This window comes from Blennius ocellaris, assembly GCF_963422515.1.
Source record: "Blennius ocellaris genome assembly, chromosome: 3".
In the NCBI taxonomy this organism is placed as follows: Eukaryota; Metazoa; Chordata; class Actinopteri; order Blenniiformes; family Blenniidae; genus Blennius; species Blennius ocellaris.
This window is the reverse complement of record NC_137652.1, coordinates 16,531,893-16,543,171: the sequence shown is the minus strand read 5'-3', so window position 1 is coordinate 16,543,171 and position 11,279 is coordinate 16,531,893. Positions and strand designations below refer to the sequence as shown.

Sequence of the window (11,279 nt, the reverse complement as noted above, 5' to 3'; positions counted from 1 at the left end):
CAATAGACGTTTGTTTCCAGGTGGCTAAAAGGACAGAGACAGAGGAACAGGCTCTGTAGCGGAACTTCTCCACGTCTCCCTGTCAGAAGCAGCAGCACCATGAGGATTGTGATCTTTGTGGCGCTCTTCGTTTTAACCGCATCCACGATCAAATTCAAAAATCGTTTTTATGTGGAAGAGAAAAAAACGTGGCGCGATGCGCAGCGGTTTTGCAGAAGTAATTACACTGATCTGTCCCCCGTATCTTTAGAGTGGGGTAAAGAACCACTGAGGGCTGCAGCAAGTCGTGTAGTATCGGGCCGATTCTGGATCGGTCTCTACGTCAACGAGTCCGGATGGCGGTGGTCGGGAGGGGAACCGGCGGGGAAAATCACGTGGGATCAATACGAACCCACCAGGATGGCTCACAGTGCGGGTTCTGCTTGCTGGGATTGTGGCTGGATGGGACTGCGCGACTCCAACCCATTGAATCTCTATCCTTTTTTCTGCGTGCGCTTTGACTGGGCGGCAACGCGCAGGCTGTCCTGGGAGAGCGCGCTGCGTGACTGCGCGGAGAGACTGGCCTCGCTCCAGAGCTTCTCCTCGAAGGCTGAGCAGCAGGTGGCCGTGGACGCCGTGGAGTGGAGCGGGATCCAGGAGCCGGTGTGGATCGGGATGCGCTTCCTGGGGGATCGCTGGCTCTGGGTGGACGGCAGCGCGCTGCAGTTTGAGGCCTGGGACGGGAACGAGAAGGAGCGACTCTGTCCGGCGCACAAAGTCTGCGGAGCTCTGAGCGCAGCAGGACTGTGGGAAAACAGAGACTGTGCGGAGGAACTCTTCTTCATCTGCGATTAGATCCCCGTTCAAGTTGTGATATAGCTTTTCGGTGTTTGTTTGTAATGCATGGTCTGCAACGTTTATGACTCGAATAAGCAGGGTTTTTTTGTGTGATTTTCCTCCAAATCAAAGTTACCTGCAGCCGATTTCACGCTTAACCTTGAAAACGAGGCTGACACAGATTCATATCGAGTAGTTTTCAAACGTGTACACAAACTACAAGTTATGTCACGTTTATGAAGTTTCACAATTTAGGAATTTTAACATTTAATTACATTTTCAGCAGTTTTGTACTCAATTTTAAGTGCTTTTGTTCTTCCTTTTCAGCATTTTTCAGGCAATTTTGATAGAATAGAATACTTTATTTAGCCCAGACGGAAATTCCTTTATGCACACAGAATACAAAGAAAGTTGAATCTATAAACAGATACAAATCAAATAAGTTATTCACTTGATAACTACAGATAGATAACTATAGATAGGACAATTGAATATTGAAGGGGCAGAATTAGGTAAGTTTTACGCCTTCCTGCCCTTTTCAGGCATGTTAATTAGACATATGACTCATATATGTGTATACAAGTATGTGTGGGTATTTTCAAACATAGATGTTCTATTTTCTCTAAATATATTCTCGTAAAATACGAATTTAATTATTTTTACTATAATTATTTAGGTATGTCCATTTGTGTATCGAGTATGGATAAACGTACATCGTTGTACATATGTGAGTGCACAAGTGTCACATGTCTGAAATGAATTAATAAAAAAAGAACTATTAAGCTCTACAAGGTTTAACAGTCACCAATACAAGCACATAAAGGAAAGGGAATAACTACAAAACAGCAAACAGGGAGGAGTTATGGCCTCGGGAGGTTAGGGGCATTTGAACATTTTGAAACTAAGCATATTAAAAAAAAGAAAATTCTCCCCATTTTAATTATTGTGCTTTTTATTTAAAAAGCCTTGTTTCTCCAAGAGATAAGTCACTTCAAAAATGACTGGTGTCAAAATAAAATTAAAAATATGATAAAAATGTTTATTTAAGTATACATTTGTGAAAGCTTCAGCAAACCTCTACAAAAGTGCTAAAGAGCCACATGTGGCTCCAGAGCTGCAGGTTAAACACCTCTGTTTTAACCTATTTACTGTAAAGTGACAAAAAACACCACAGCTATCAAAATATATTTTGGAAACTAAAATGTAACCAAGCCATTTAAATTAAATAAAAAAAAATTTATTTAAAAAATCAAGTTTGACTTCATTTTTCAAATGATTAGAAGTATTTTATTGTTTTATTTTCAGTGGAGAAATGTACACATCCAATTTGAGCATAGGTGACATTTTCACCACAGGTCTGCCTCACACTTCATGAACTTTTTGTATTTTATTCCAACGGAACAACTCGAGACCAAAAAAAGCAAACTGTGCAACATTTTACCCTTAACAACAAAAAGTCAAAATGTGTTGGTTTTTTTTTGGGGGGGGGGGGGGGGGGGCTTTAATGACGTTAAAAACCAAGCATCTGTCTGAGCAAACATGCACAGACTGAGATATTTACAGCAGCAATGAAAACAGAAATGACAATGACTGCGAGTTTGATGGCACCTGTAGGGGTTGGAGTTTTTTTTTTTTTTTAAACACTCGTACACCACCTAATTTCTCCCATTATTCTGGGGAGACAGTGAACGCCTCGTCCTCCTGTCAGGTACAAAATCAGTGCTCTTGTCACTCCATTCACTAATCGTCCAGTTGGCATTTTGTTTTTTTTAAAGAAACAATCACACAAACATTTTCTTATATTGACAAATAAATAATATTTATAAAAAAAACAGATACCCTCTACGAGTAACAGGATAATTTGGCCATTTTCTTCCCCCCAGGTTTTGTGCGCTCAAACAAATATTTACAAAGTCGGGCAGAAGCAGCAGGAGGCAGCAGATCAACACTGACCTGGACAGTGTAAACTCATTCAACACATCCACACAATGATTAAGCAATGCTTCACCTGCAAGAAGAGCTGAAATGCTGGAACGATGTCAACTAATTAACAGAATAAAAAAAAAGAAAAACCAAACCTCTGTGTGAAAATGCTAATCTGAAGTGAGGAAGGGTCACTTCGGAGCGTTCTCGGTTTATGTCCAGTGTTTGGCACCTTCCACAATATTTTATATGTTTGCCTTCATCTTTCTACTCTGCTGATGTGCAGAAAACTGGAAATCATGTCCCGTTCATAAAATCTATGACCCACATCAACGACTCGCAGTCAGGAACTCCACAGGACACCCTGACAATCTTGAACCTGAACGACTTTGAATTAAAAAAAACAACGAAAACTTTCACAAAATCCTGAATTAGCTTTCACTACAGATGTGGTTAGTGCCAACCAAGTTTAAATTAAAAAAAAAAAAAAGCAGAAGCATAGCTTCAAGAAGTATTAGCAACGGAGGTGTACCCTAGTTTTTCTTCCCATTATACACCTGTGTGAATTAGTCTGATTGTCTCAGCCTTCAAAAAAAAAAAAAAAATCAGTTTATCATCAACCAGCAAGGATCAAACATTGCTCAATCACATGTAGGTTGCCAACGCGAGGCAGAAGTCGGAGCTCCTCGCAGTGTTTTCAGTTTCTCGGCAGAAGCGAAGCACGTCTGTTCGCTGACGGCTGCTTGACTACCGAGCTCATTCTTTCAGGCCGGGGAGAGGAAACGGTTCATTTCACAGCAGGGGAGCGTCACTACAAGTCTGAGACCGACAGAGGCGAGAGTCAGGTGGAACGTCACAACCTCAAAACTTACTAAAGACACAAAACGGTCACATTTTCACGAAACATTTAAATAACGGCAAACACCCACGAAGCACCCCCCCCCCCCGCCCCCCAATGCCCTTCATCATCCAGCGGTTTTCTCAGATCAGCGTCCGGGTGGCTCGTCGTCTATAAAGGCTCCGCGGCTCCGTTCCCTTCGTCCATGAGGCTTTCGGTGAAAAAATATATTATTATCTCTGAATCTTTTCCATCCCCCCCCCCCCCTGGATCCACGTGGTTACGCTTCATGATTTGAGGCCCATTCGAGCCATCAGCTGTTCATAGACAGTCCAAGCCATAGCAGCCATCAGGGTGCGGCGCAGAGATCTTGGCACCGCTCCGCGGAAGAAGCCGCCTATTCCGTACACCTGAGGAGGAGGACAGAGCAGGACAGATGAGGACGGATGAGGACGGAGAAGGACAGATCAGCGTGGGAGCATTTCTGCATCAACGCTGTACCGTTGTATCACTCCATGTTATGCCGCATCTACCAGGCAAAAATGATTTAAAGAGCTCATGCTACAAGAAGGAATCAAGAACATTCTTCAGTTACTGCCGTTTTCTTCCTGGGTCACCACATCGGTGCGATGCTGGAGTCCGACATGAGCAGACCGAGTATCGTTATTGGCCTTGGGGGTGCAAATCTGGACGTATTTATTCAAGCTCATGGACTCCCTCGCCTCACGACTTCCAGGAATTAAAGAACCTGCTCCTAACATCGTGGTAGCAGTTATCACAGGACACCTTCACAGATTTGCGCAGAAAAAAGAGCTGGAGCCACGCGATATTGGTCATAACGTTATGGCTGGTGAACTTAAATAAGGGCGCTCACCATGTAGATGTGGCGGATGGCCTCCGTGGTGCCGCAGTGCGACGGTCTGACTTGAATGTGCGTCTTGACCACGTCTGCGGGCTGCGTGGCCACCGACGCCATGATGCCCGCCACCATGCCGCAGCCGAAGTTCAGAATGGGCACGTAGGCCGTGGCGCTCACCTCTAGAGGGAACACCAATCGGGGGGGGGAGGGGATCAGGTGTGAGATGTTGGAAAATGAATAAATAAATCAGACACATGAAGGTACAAACGTATGAAAGGTCTCTCACCGGGAGGCAGCGCTCTCTTGGCCTGACTGTAGAACATGACGTAGATGCCGGAGAACGGGGCGTCTCGGAGCAGTGTGGCCGTCAACCCGGAGAACAGAGCCCGGACCCCCTCCGTCTCATACACACTCCTCAGGGCTCCGGCCACGCTCGCGTAGTTGTAGCGTCCGCTCTGCGAAAACCACACCCGCGGGACACTAGTTTTATACTGAATGGAGTGATAGGTTATCTTTTTAAATACTCTGTTGACACTCATTCTGCTTAGAAGAAGGTGTTGAGGAGAAAGCACACCTTCATTTAAAAGTCAGAACAAATTTAGATTTATAGAACGTGGGTGCTTCATAAAATACAGTTTTGATGATCTAAACATTTTAAACTCACATTTAAATAGATGTTGTTGTTGTTGTACCCATAAAACCTGCAGGAGGAAACGCTACTACTCAAAGTGACTCAAAACACATGATGTAAAAAAAATGAATATAAACAATTAGTTATTGGAATTTTTTTTTTTTAGCAACTCTGGAAGCTGGACTTTGGTCAGATTGATTGTTCTAGTGGTTTTGGACTGTGTGTGTGTGTGTGTGTGTGTGTGTGTGTGTGTGTGTGTGTGTGTGTGTGTGTGTGTGTGTGTGTGTGTGTGTGTGTGTGTGTGTGTGTGTGTGTGTGTGTGTGTGTGTGTGTGTGTGTGTGTGTGTGTGTGTGTGTGTGAATAACATTCCCGAACCCTGACTGAATGAAAACACACACACCAGGTTATACATTTCTCTTAATCGCAGACAGACACTGCGACCTCGATCTGCCGTGGGTCTTAAGAAATGGACGTTCACCTCAAAGCGCGTTTTGATGACGGTGAACGGGAGCATGCAGACTCCGGCCACGGCCCTGGCGCCGGCTCCGAGCAGGACGGCCTCGCCCGCGTTGGGGTCTCGGTCCAGGAAGAAGTGCTGCTTCAGGGAGTAGAAGGTGCTGAAGTAGATCCCCACCCCGGGGATACAACGCACAAACGACTGGGCGGAGGGAGAAAAGAACAGAGATAAAACGTCAACGTGACGCCGCAGCATTTAGACCGAGCAGCAGCATAAACGTACATTTTTAACCTGACTGACTGTTGTGGGTTTGAATCTGGACTTAGGAGTTGCATGATTTGTGAAAGGTGCTATATAAATAAAGTTCTATTCTATTCTCGCTGCGCACGTGTTTCTTTTCTTTTTTAAATTCTGTGTGCTGGATAAAACTCGGAACTGGACCAATGACATGGGGGGGGGGGGGACGTTAACGTGAGCTGGAAGACAAGAGAGCGTCGGGAGAAGCTGTGCTGCGGGTGGACAAATGCTGCCAACGTGACAACTGCTGACGCGAAAAACAAGCAAATGGCGAGTGTGACGCCTGCAGGGACGACGAGGTGACGAGGTCAGCCACTTACAGGGGAAACTCCTTTCCAGAGGCTGAAGAAATTCTCTGTCCTGATCACGTTGACCAGCACGGTGAACATGCCCACCTTCGGCGCGCTGCAACAAGAGAGCAGAGTCTCGTTACGGCGACACGTTAAGACTTTTATCAACCTAGAAAAGGCCAGAGGGCGTTTGTTACCGTGCCGAGTGACAGTCGTGAATAACCCACAGAGATTACGCGCCGTGCATCCGGAGAGCTCCGCTTTTAGACCTCCGCGTTTCCTTGTCCCTGCTTTCGGCGGCGGTAATTACAACCCGGCAGCCTGACACCATGATGAGATGGTGCTGCTGTGACTAATTGTCCTATGTGGGTCATAACAACAGACCGAGGCGGGCACTGCCGGCAAATTCTGCCCTGCTATGCCCCGTGTGTGTGTGTGTGTGTGTGTGTGTGTGTGTGTGTGTGTGTGTGTGTGTGTGTGTGTGTGTTAAAGACAGAGAAAAGGGAAAAAGAAAAAAAAAAGGGCAGCTAAAGAAAGATCACACCAGAGGCATGCTGTTAACGAGAAATGTTTGAATCGTTTCTGTGACACGCAGACATGAACACTTGTCACGTTAAAGTCAAATGTCCTTACACTAAACACCGAGTTGTTTTTTTTAAATTTTTTTTTTTATTTTATTTAACAGGAAGCAGTACTAACAAGATAAATCTGAACATTAGCGTGTGGTTTTCGCCCGAGGCTGTGGGTCACTCTGGCTCAGTCCGAAACAAGTGAGCAACACAATGCAACTCTTCGGTGGCATTTTACCATCAGAACAAAAGATAAGGGGACTTAATCACAGTTACAGTACAATACTATTTTTTGGATATATATAAATAAAAGCAATATAAATATTCAAAAAGGAGCCACAGAATTGAAACAATACATCCTTACTCCAATTTTTCACTTTTCTTCTACAGTTTTAAATCATTTCAACAGATATTAAGAGTTAACGTACAACAATTAGTCCCATTTTTGCAAACCAAACGTTGTAATTACAGTGAATTCCTAAATGATTCACAATCCCATTATTGTCCACTGTCCAAGTGAGACTAAACATATACAAATGTCCTTTCTGAGAATTTGATTTATATTCGAGCTTCTTTAAAGTCATCTGCTCACCTGTCTGCTCACACGTTGTTTTGGTTGGTCTTTTGCACATAAGTACGTTCACTCTGTTAAAAGATATTTTGGTGGTCGGTGTTGGGGAGGATTGTTGGTCTGCTTGTTGATGTGAACATCTGGTGTGTGTGTGTGTGTACCCTGGCTTGGCGGTGTTCTGCAGGGTCTGCAGCCGTGTCTTCACCAGGTCCAGAGGCTGGAAGAGCAGCGTGGAGCAGGTGCCACTGAGAGAGCCGCACATGAAGGCTTTGAGAGCCGGGTGAGCCTGAGAGAGAGAGAGCGAGAGAGAGAGAGACGTGAGGAGGGATGGCACGGGAGGGAAGGAAGCGAACGAACGAACGAGGGGCGAAGCACCGGGAGGAATAAAATGGTGGACGGAGACAGGGGAAAGTGTTTACAAATTGTAGACAAGAGAAGAGGACAAAGCGCAAAAGAAGAGCAAAGCGTGAGGATGAGTCAGAGTGAAACCAAAAAGACCCGACGTGAACAATGTGGCACTCAACTTCCTTCTTCTGCTCGCCTCTTGCTGAATATCGGCACAACAACACAAACACAAACACGTCAATACCTAAGATAGATCAAATAAGCCGGACCCAAGTGTGCTTCTGTGACATTGTGGTTTTGGAAAAAGCCTGCAGCCCCAAGCAGAAGACGATGGAGATGATGGAGATACACGGAGACAGGTCACACCACACACACACTGAATGGAGCTGTTGGATAGAATTAAACTGAGGCTGAACATTATCTGTGCCTACATGCCTCCTGGTCCACCAGGCACACAGACAGACGCCAACACGTTTACAGAAATGACATGGAATCACTCTCAGCAATAAATGAAAACAAAAGCAACAAAAAAACAAAACACACATGAACAGCATGTTGTAAACATTCAACAATATGATGAAGTACCCAGACACACGTGCCACTGTAACACACACACAGACACACTATTACACACAAAGTGAAGGTGCTCTTGCTCCTACCTTCCCCAGGCTACCCGGGGTTCGGCTCTGAGAGTCCCGCTTTTCCTGCATTCTGCCCCCTTTCACCTCCCGCTCTCTGTGACGCTGCTGCCTCTACAAATGGCATATTACGAAATAAACCTCCATCTCTCTCACAAACCTACCCTTCCTCCCCTCTTTCCCTCTTTCCCTCTCTCTCTCTCGCTCGCTCGCCAGGCTACAATGGCTTTCTTCTGGTCCTCCCTCCACCCCCACCCGGTTTCACAGCCAAAGCAGAAGCTTAATCCAGCCTGCGTTTCTCCATGAGCTTCTATCTTTATCTTTCAGAGACACGCTCACACATCTGTACTCGGCTCTGCGCTCCTCTGAACGCTCGCCATTGAATTGCATCTTTGTCAAATGGCATGAGTCATGAGGTGGTGCGTGTGTGTGTGCGTGTGTGTGTGTACACACTTATGTGGCTACATGTGGGTCATAGAAAATGTGTGTCTAATCGAGGCGATTTGCACGATTTATTCGACAGACAGTCGTGTGGTATTCTCGAGGCGAAAATGACACATAATTGAGCCCCATGTTTATTGTTTCGTGGTTACCAATGACGTTTCTAACATCTGGATTCAAACACAGAGGTTGTATTTATGGTAAAATATGATTACTCGACTTACAGTAGAAATCACTCAAAGTTGAAAGGATACACCATTATTTGTTTGTTTTAACATCCGGCCTAAAGATATCTGCCTTCATGCATACACTCGAGTTCTTCACCTCTAATTCTTCCTCAAACCACAGAAAAAAGAAGAGGGATCTCTGTGTGGAGTTTGCATGCTCTTCCTCAATTTTACTCTCCCCGTCCAAAAATATGCATTTGAGATTATTGGGCATCTTTAAATGTAAATGTTAGTTTCTTTCCCTCCGTAATTTGATGATATATATTCTGAAGTCGGGTGAAAATCTTGCAACAATAGATACATAAAAGGCGTGGAGGCGTGGATTATCATTGCTAATGATCACTGTGATGTTGTGGAGCAGAGTTTGGAGCAGTTTACAAATGAAAGAAGTATGTCTCAGTTAATTTCCTTAAGGTTTAATCCCAAGACAGCGCGCAACAGTCTGGACTGAAGGAAGTCATGTCAGTGGATCACTTCAGTTTTAATTTATGACTCTATGGTATTATATAGTTTAACCCTGTTGTAACGCAGTGACAATCTGTCTGATGACCAAATATCATCTGGACTCACCGCTAACTCCATCTTCGAGCCGGATGCAGAGCCGGATGAGTCCAGTTTCTCCCCCTGCTTCTGCTGCAGTTTTAGAGCCGGTTAAGTTCAGCCAAGTGAACTGAAACAAAATGGGAGAAAAAAAAAATCACAGACGACCAATCAGGAGTCCTATCTCTGATCAAGAAAGTGTCTGAAAGCAGCATGATGCAGAAAGGTGGATTTTCTGTTCAGCTTTCATACCGCATGCTTTTCCTGCTGTAGGTTTTTTATGCCCTTCTGACAACAGAACTTTTAATTTACTCATGTTAGAGACCAAAATCAGAAGCACAAAAGAAAGCGATCTTATGTATTTCATCTTGTGCTGGTAAGCAACCTTTAATATATAGAATAAAATAACAGCCCCATTTAATATTCCTAACTGTTTATGTTGAAGTGGAAATCCATTCCGCTCTGGCTATGTGTGTTTTAATTCAATAGTTTGTTTTGCAACCTATTTATTTTAAAAAATAATACTTTTCCACATATTACACGAAATATTTAGCACTGGTTCAACCCTCCGGAGGCTGAAGCACACCCAAACTATACAAACCACTGCTCTGTTAACATTTAGATTTTAGATTTTAAAGATGAAAAACTCCTCAGGTCCGGGTTAAAAACCATTATCCTCACATCTGGATCAATTTATCCGTCAGATGGGTTTCTGATTGTTGATGCAACCATTGTATTTGTGAAAAAGTGGTAAAATAAAAAATAAATGTAAATTTCAGTTTACTCGAACCTGTTTTAATAAATTAGGATGAATCTGAACAAAAACTAAATAAAACCAGAAAACAAGACATTCTTGATCACATATTGCTAATATCCTGAATAAATTCAGATTTTAAAGAATCACATGGGAGTTTTAATCTTAATTGTATTTAAGGACCGTGAATCTTTGGAGCGCGCGCCCCTCAACTGTCGAACCACAAGCTGACTTCAAGTATGCTAATTTACCAAGCTAGCTGTCAGAGTGAAGTTACGTCAGCATTAAAGGAGAATCTAACGAAGACGTTCGTCCGTCCTGAGTCAAAGCGCAATGTTTAAGAGACTGTTTGACACAGGCGTCTCTGGAACTAAAGAGGAACTTGTCAGTTGCGACAGCTTAACTCCAAGCTAACGGGCTAACGCAGCAGTGCAAGTTCTCTTTACCTGATGCTGAAGTCTGTCAGGGGCTGCTGGAGGTGACCCTCACCTCTACTGGTTCACCACAGCTCATATTTATCACCACCCTCACGGTAGAAGACCGTTTAAACTTGAAACAGGCAGTAGTTAGTAAAACAAAAAAACAAACACCCCAGAACCCTCTACAGAGGCTCGTTAGCAAATGCTGTTAGCCAGCGCACTTAGATAAGTTATAAAACTTCACGTCGCCGCTCATTTGAAATTTCAAGCTGTGATCGAGTTCATATCCTGGTCAGAATTCAGACCGGGGCAGCGTGTTCTTCGGAGAGATGTTTCACACGGGCAGTAAAACGTCCCCCGGACGAAGCTGTCGAGGTTTGCCGGTGTTATCCGTGTGACAGTTAGCCGATAGCTTCTGTTAGCAGTAGCCCAGTTCACCTCCGGGGCAGGGGAGCGAGCACGTGCACGCGCGAACCCATATTTATAACCCCCGTGCAGTTCTGTTAATTGGCCTCACGATGGCGGTGTTACCCCGCACAGACTAGTTTATAAACAATACAATGCTATAAATGAACAAACTCCCAAGACAATTTGTGTTCAGAACGTTCAGGTATTTTTGAGATACAATTTCGACACTATATTGCAATTGGATTTTTTTCCCTT

The 11,279-nt window shown here is 44.3% G+C and overlaps 2 protein-coding genes across 5 annotated transcripts; one reads left to right on the top strand and one right to left on the bottom strand.

The window, feature by feature from the left end:
• Nucleotides 1-441: 441 nt before the first annotated feature.
• On the top strand, nt 442-834 carry LOC308144453 (dromaiocalcin-1-like; the record flags this gene model as incomplete). Its single annotated transcript, XM_080515572.1, has 1 exon — nt 442-834. The coding sequence occupies one exon, from the start codon at nt 442-444 to the stop codon at nt 832-834; it is 393 nt and encodes a 130-aa protein (XP_080371698.1).
• A 3,018-nt stretch (nt 835-3,852) lies between these two features.
• LOC308149369 (mitochondrial glycine transporter B-like) lies at nt 3,853-11,051 on the bottom strand. Of its 4 annotated transcripts, none has more exons than XM_080521082.1 (8): nt 10,922-11,051; nt 9,474-9,573; nt 7,414-7,538; nt 6,143-6,227; nt 5,547-5,726; nt 4,723-4,891; nt 4,452-4,615; nt 3,853-3,987 (listed from the first exon to the last, which is right to left on the bottom strand). In XM_080521082.1, exons 2-8 carry the CDS (start codon nt 9,483-9,485, stop codon nt 3,865-3,867), a joined length of 858 nt encoding a protein of 285 aa, XP_080377208.1. In that variant the 5' UTR covers nt 9,486-9,573; nt 10,922-11,051; the 3' UTR covers nt 3,853-3,864. The 4 variants fall into 4 exon arrangements, with proteins under 4 accessions (XP_080377208.1, XP_080377206.1, XP_080377207.1 ...); XM_080521080.1 differs by having other exon boundaries at nt 10,644-11,049; XM_080521081.1 differs by lacking the exon at nt 10,922-11,051 and having other exon boundaries at nt 9,474-10,305.
• Nucleotides 11,052-11,279: the final 228 nt, after the last annotated feature.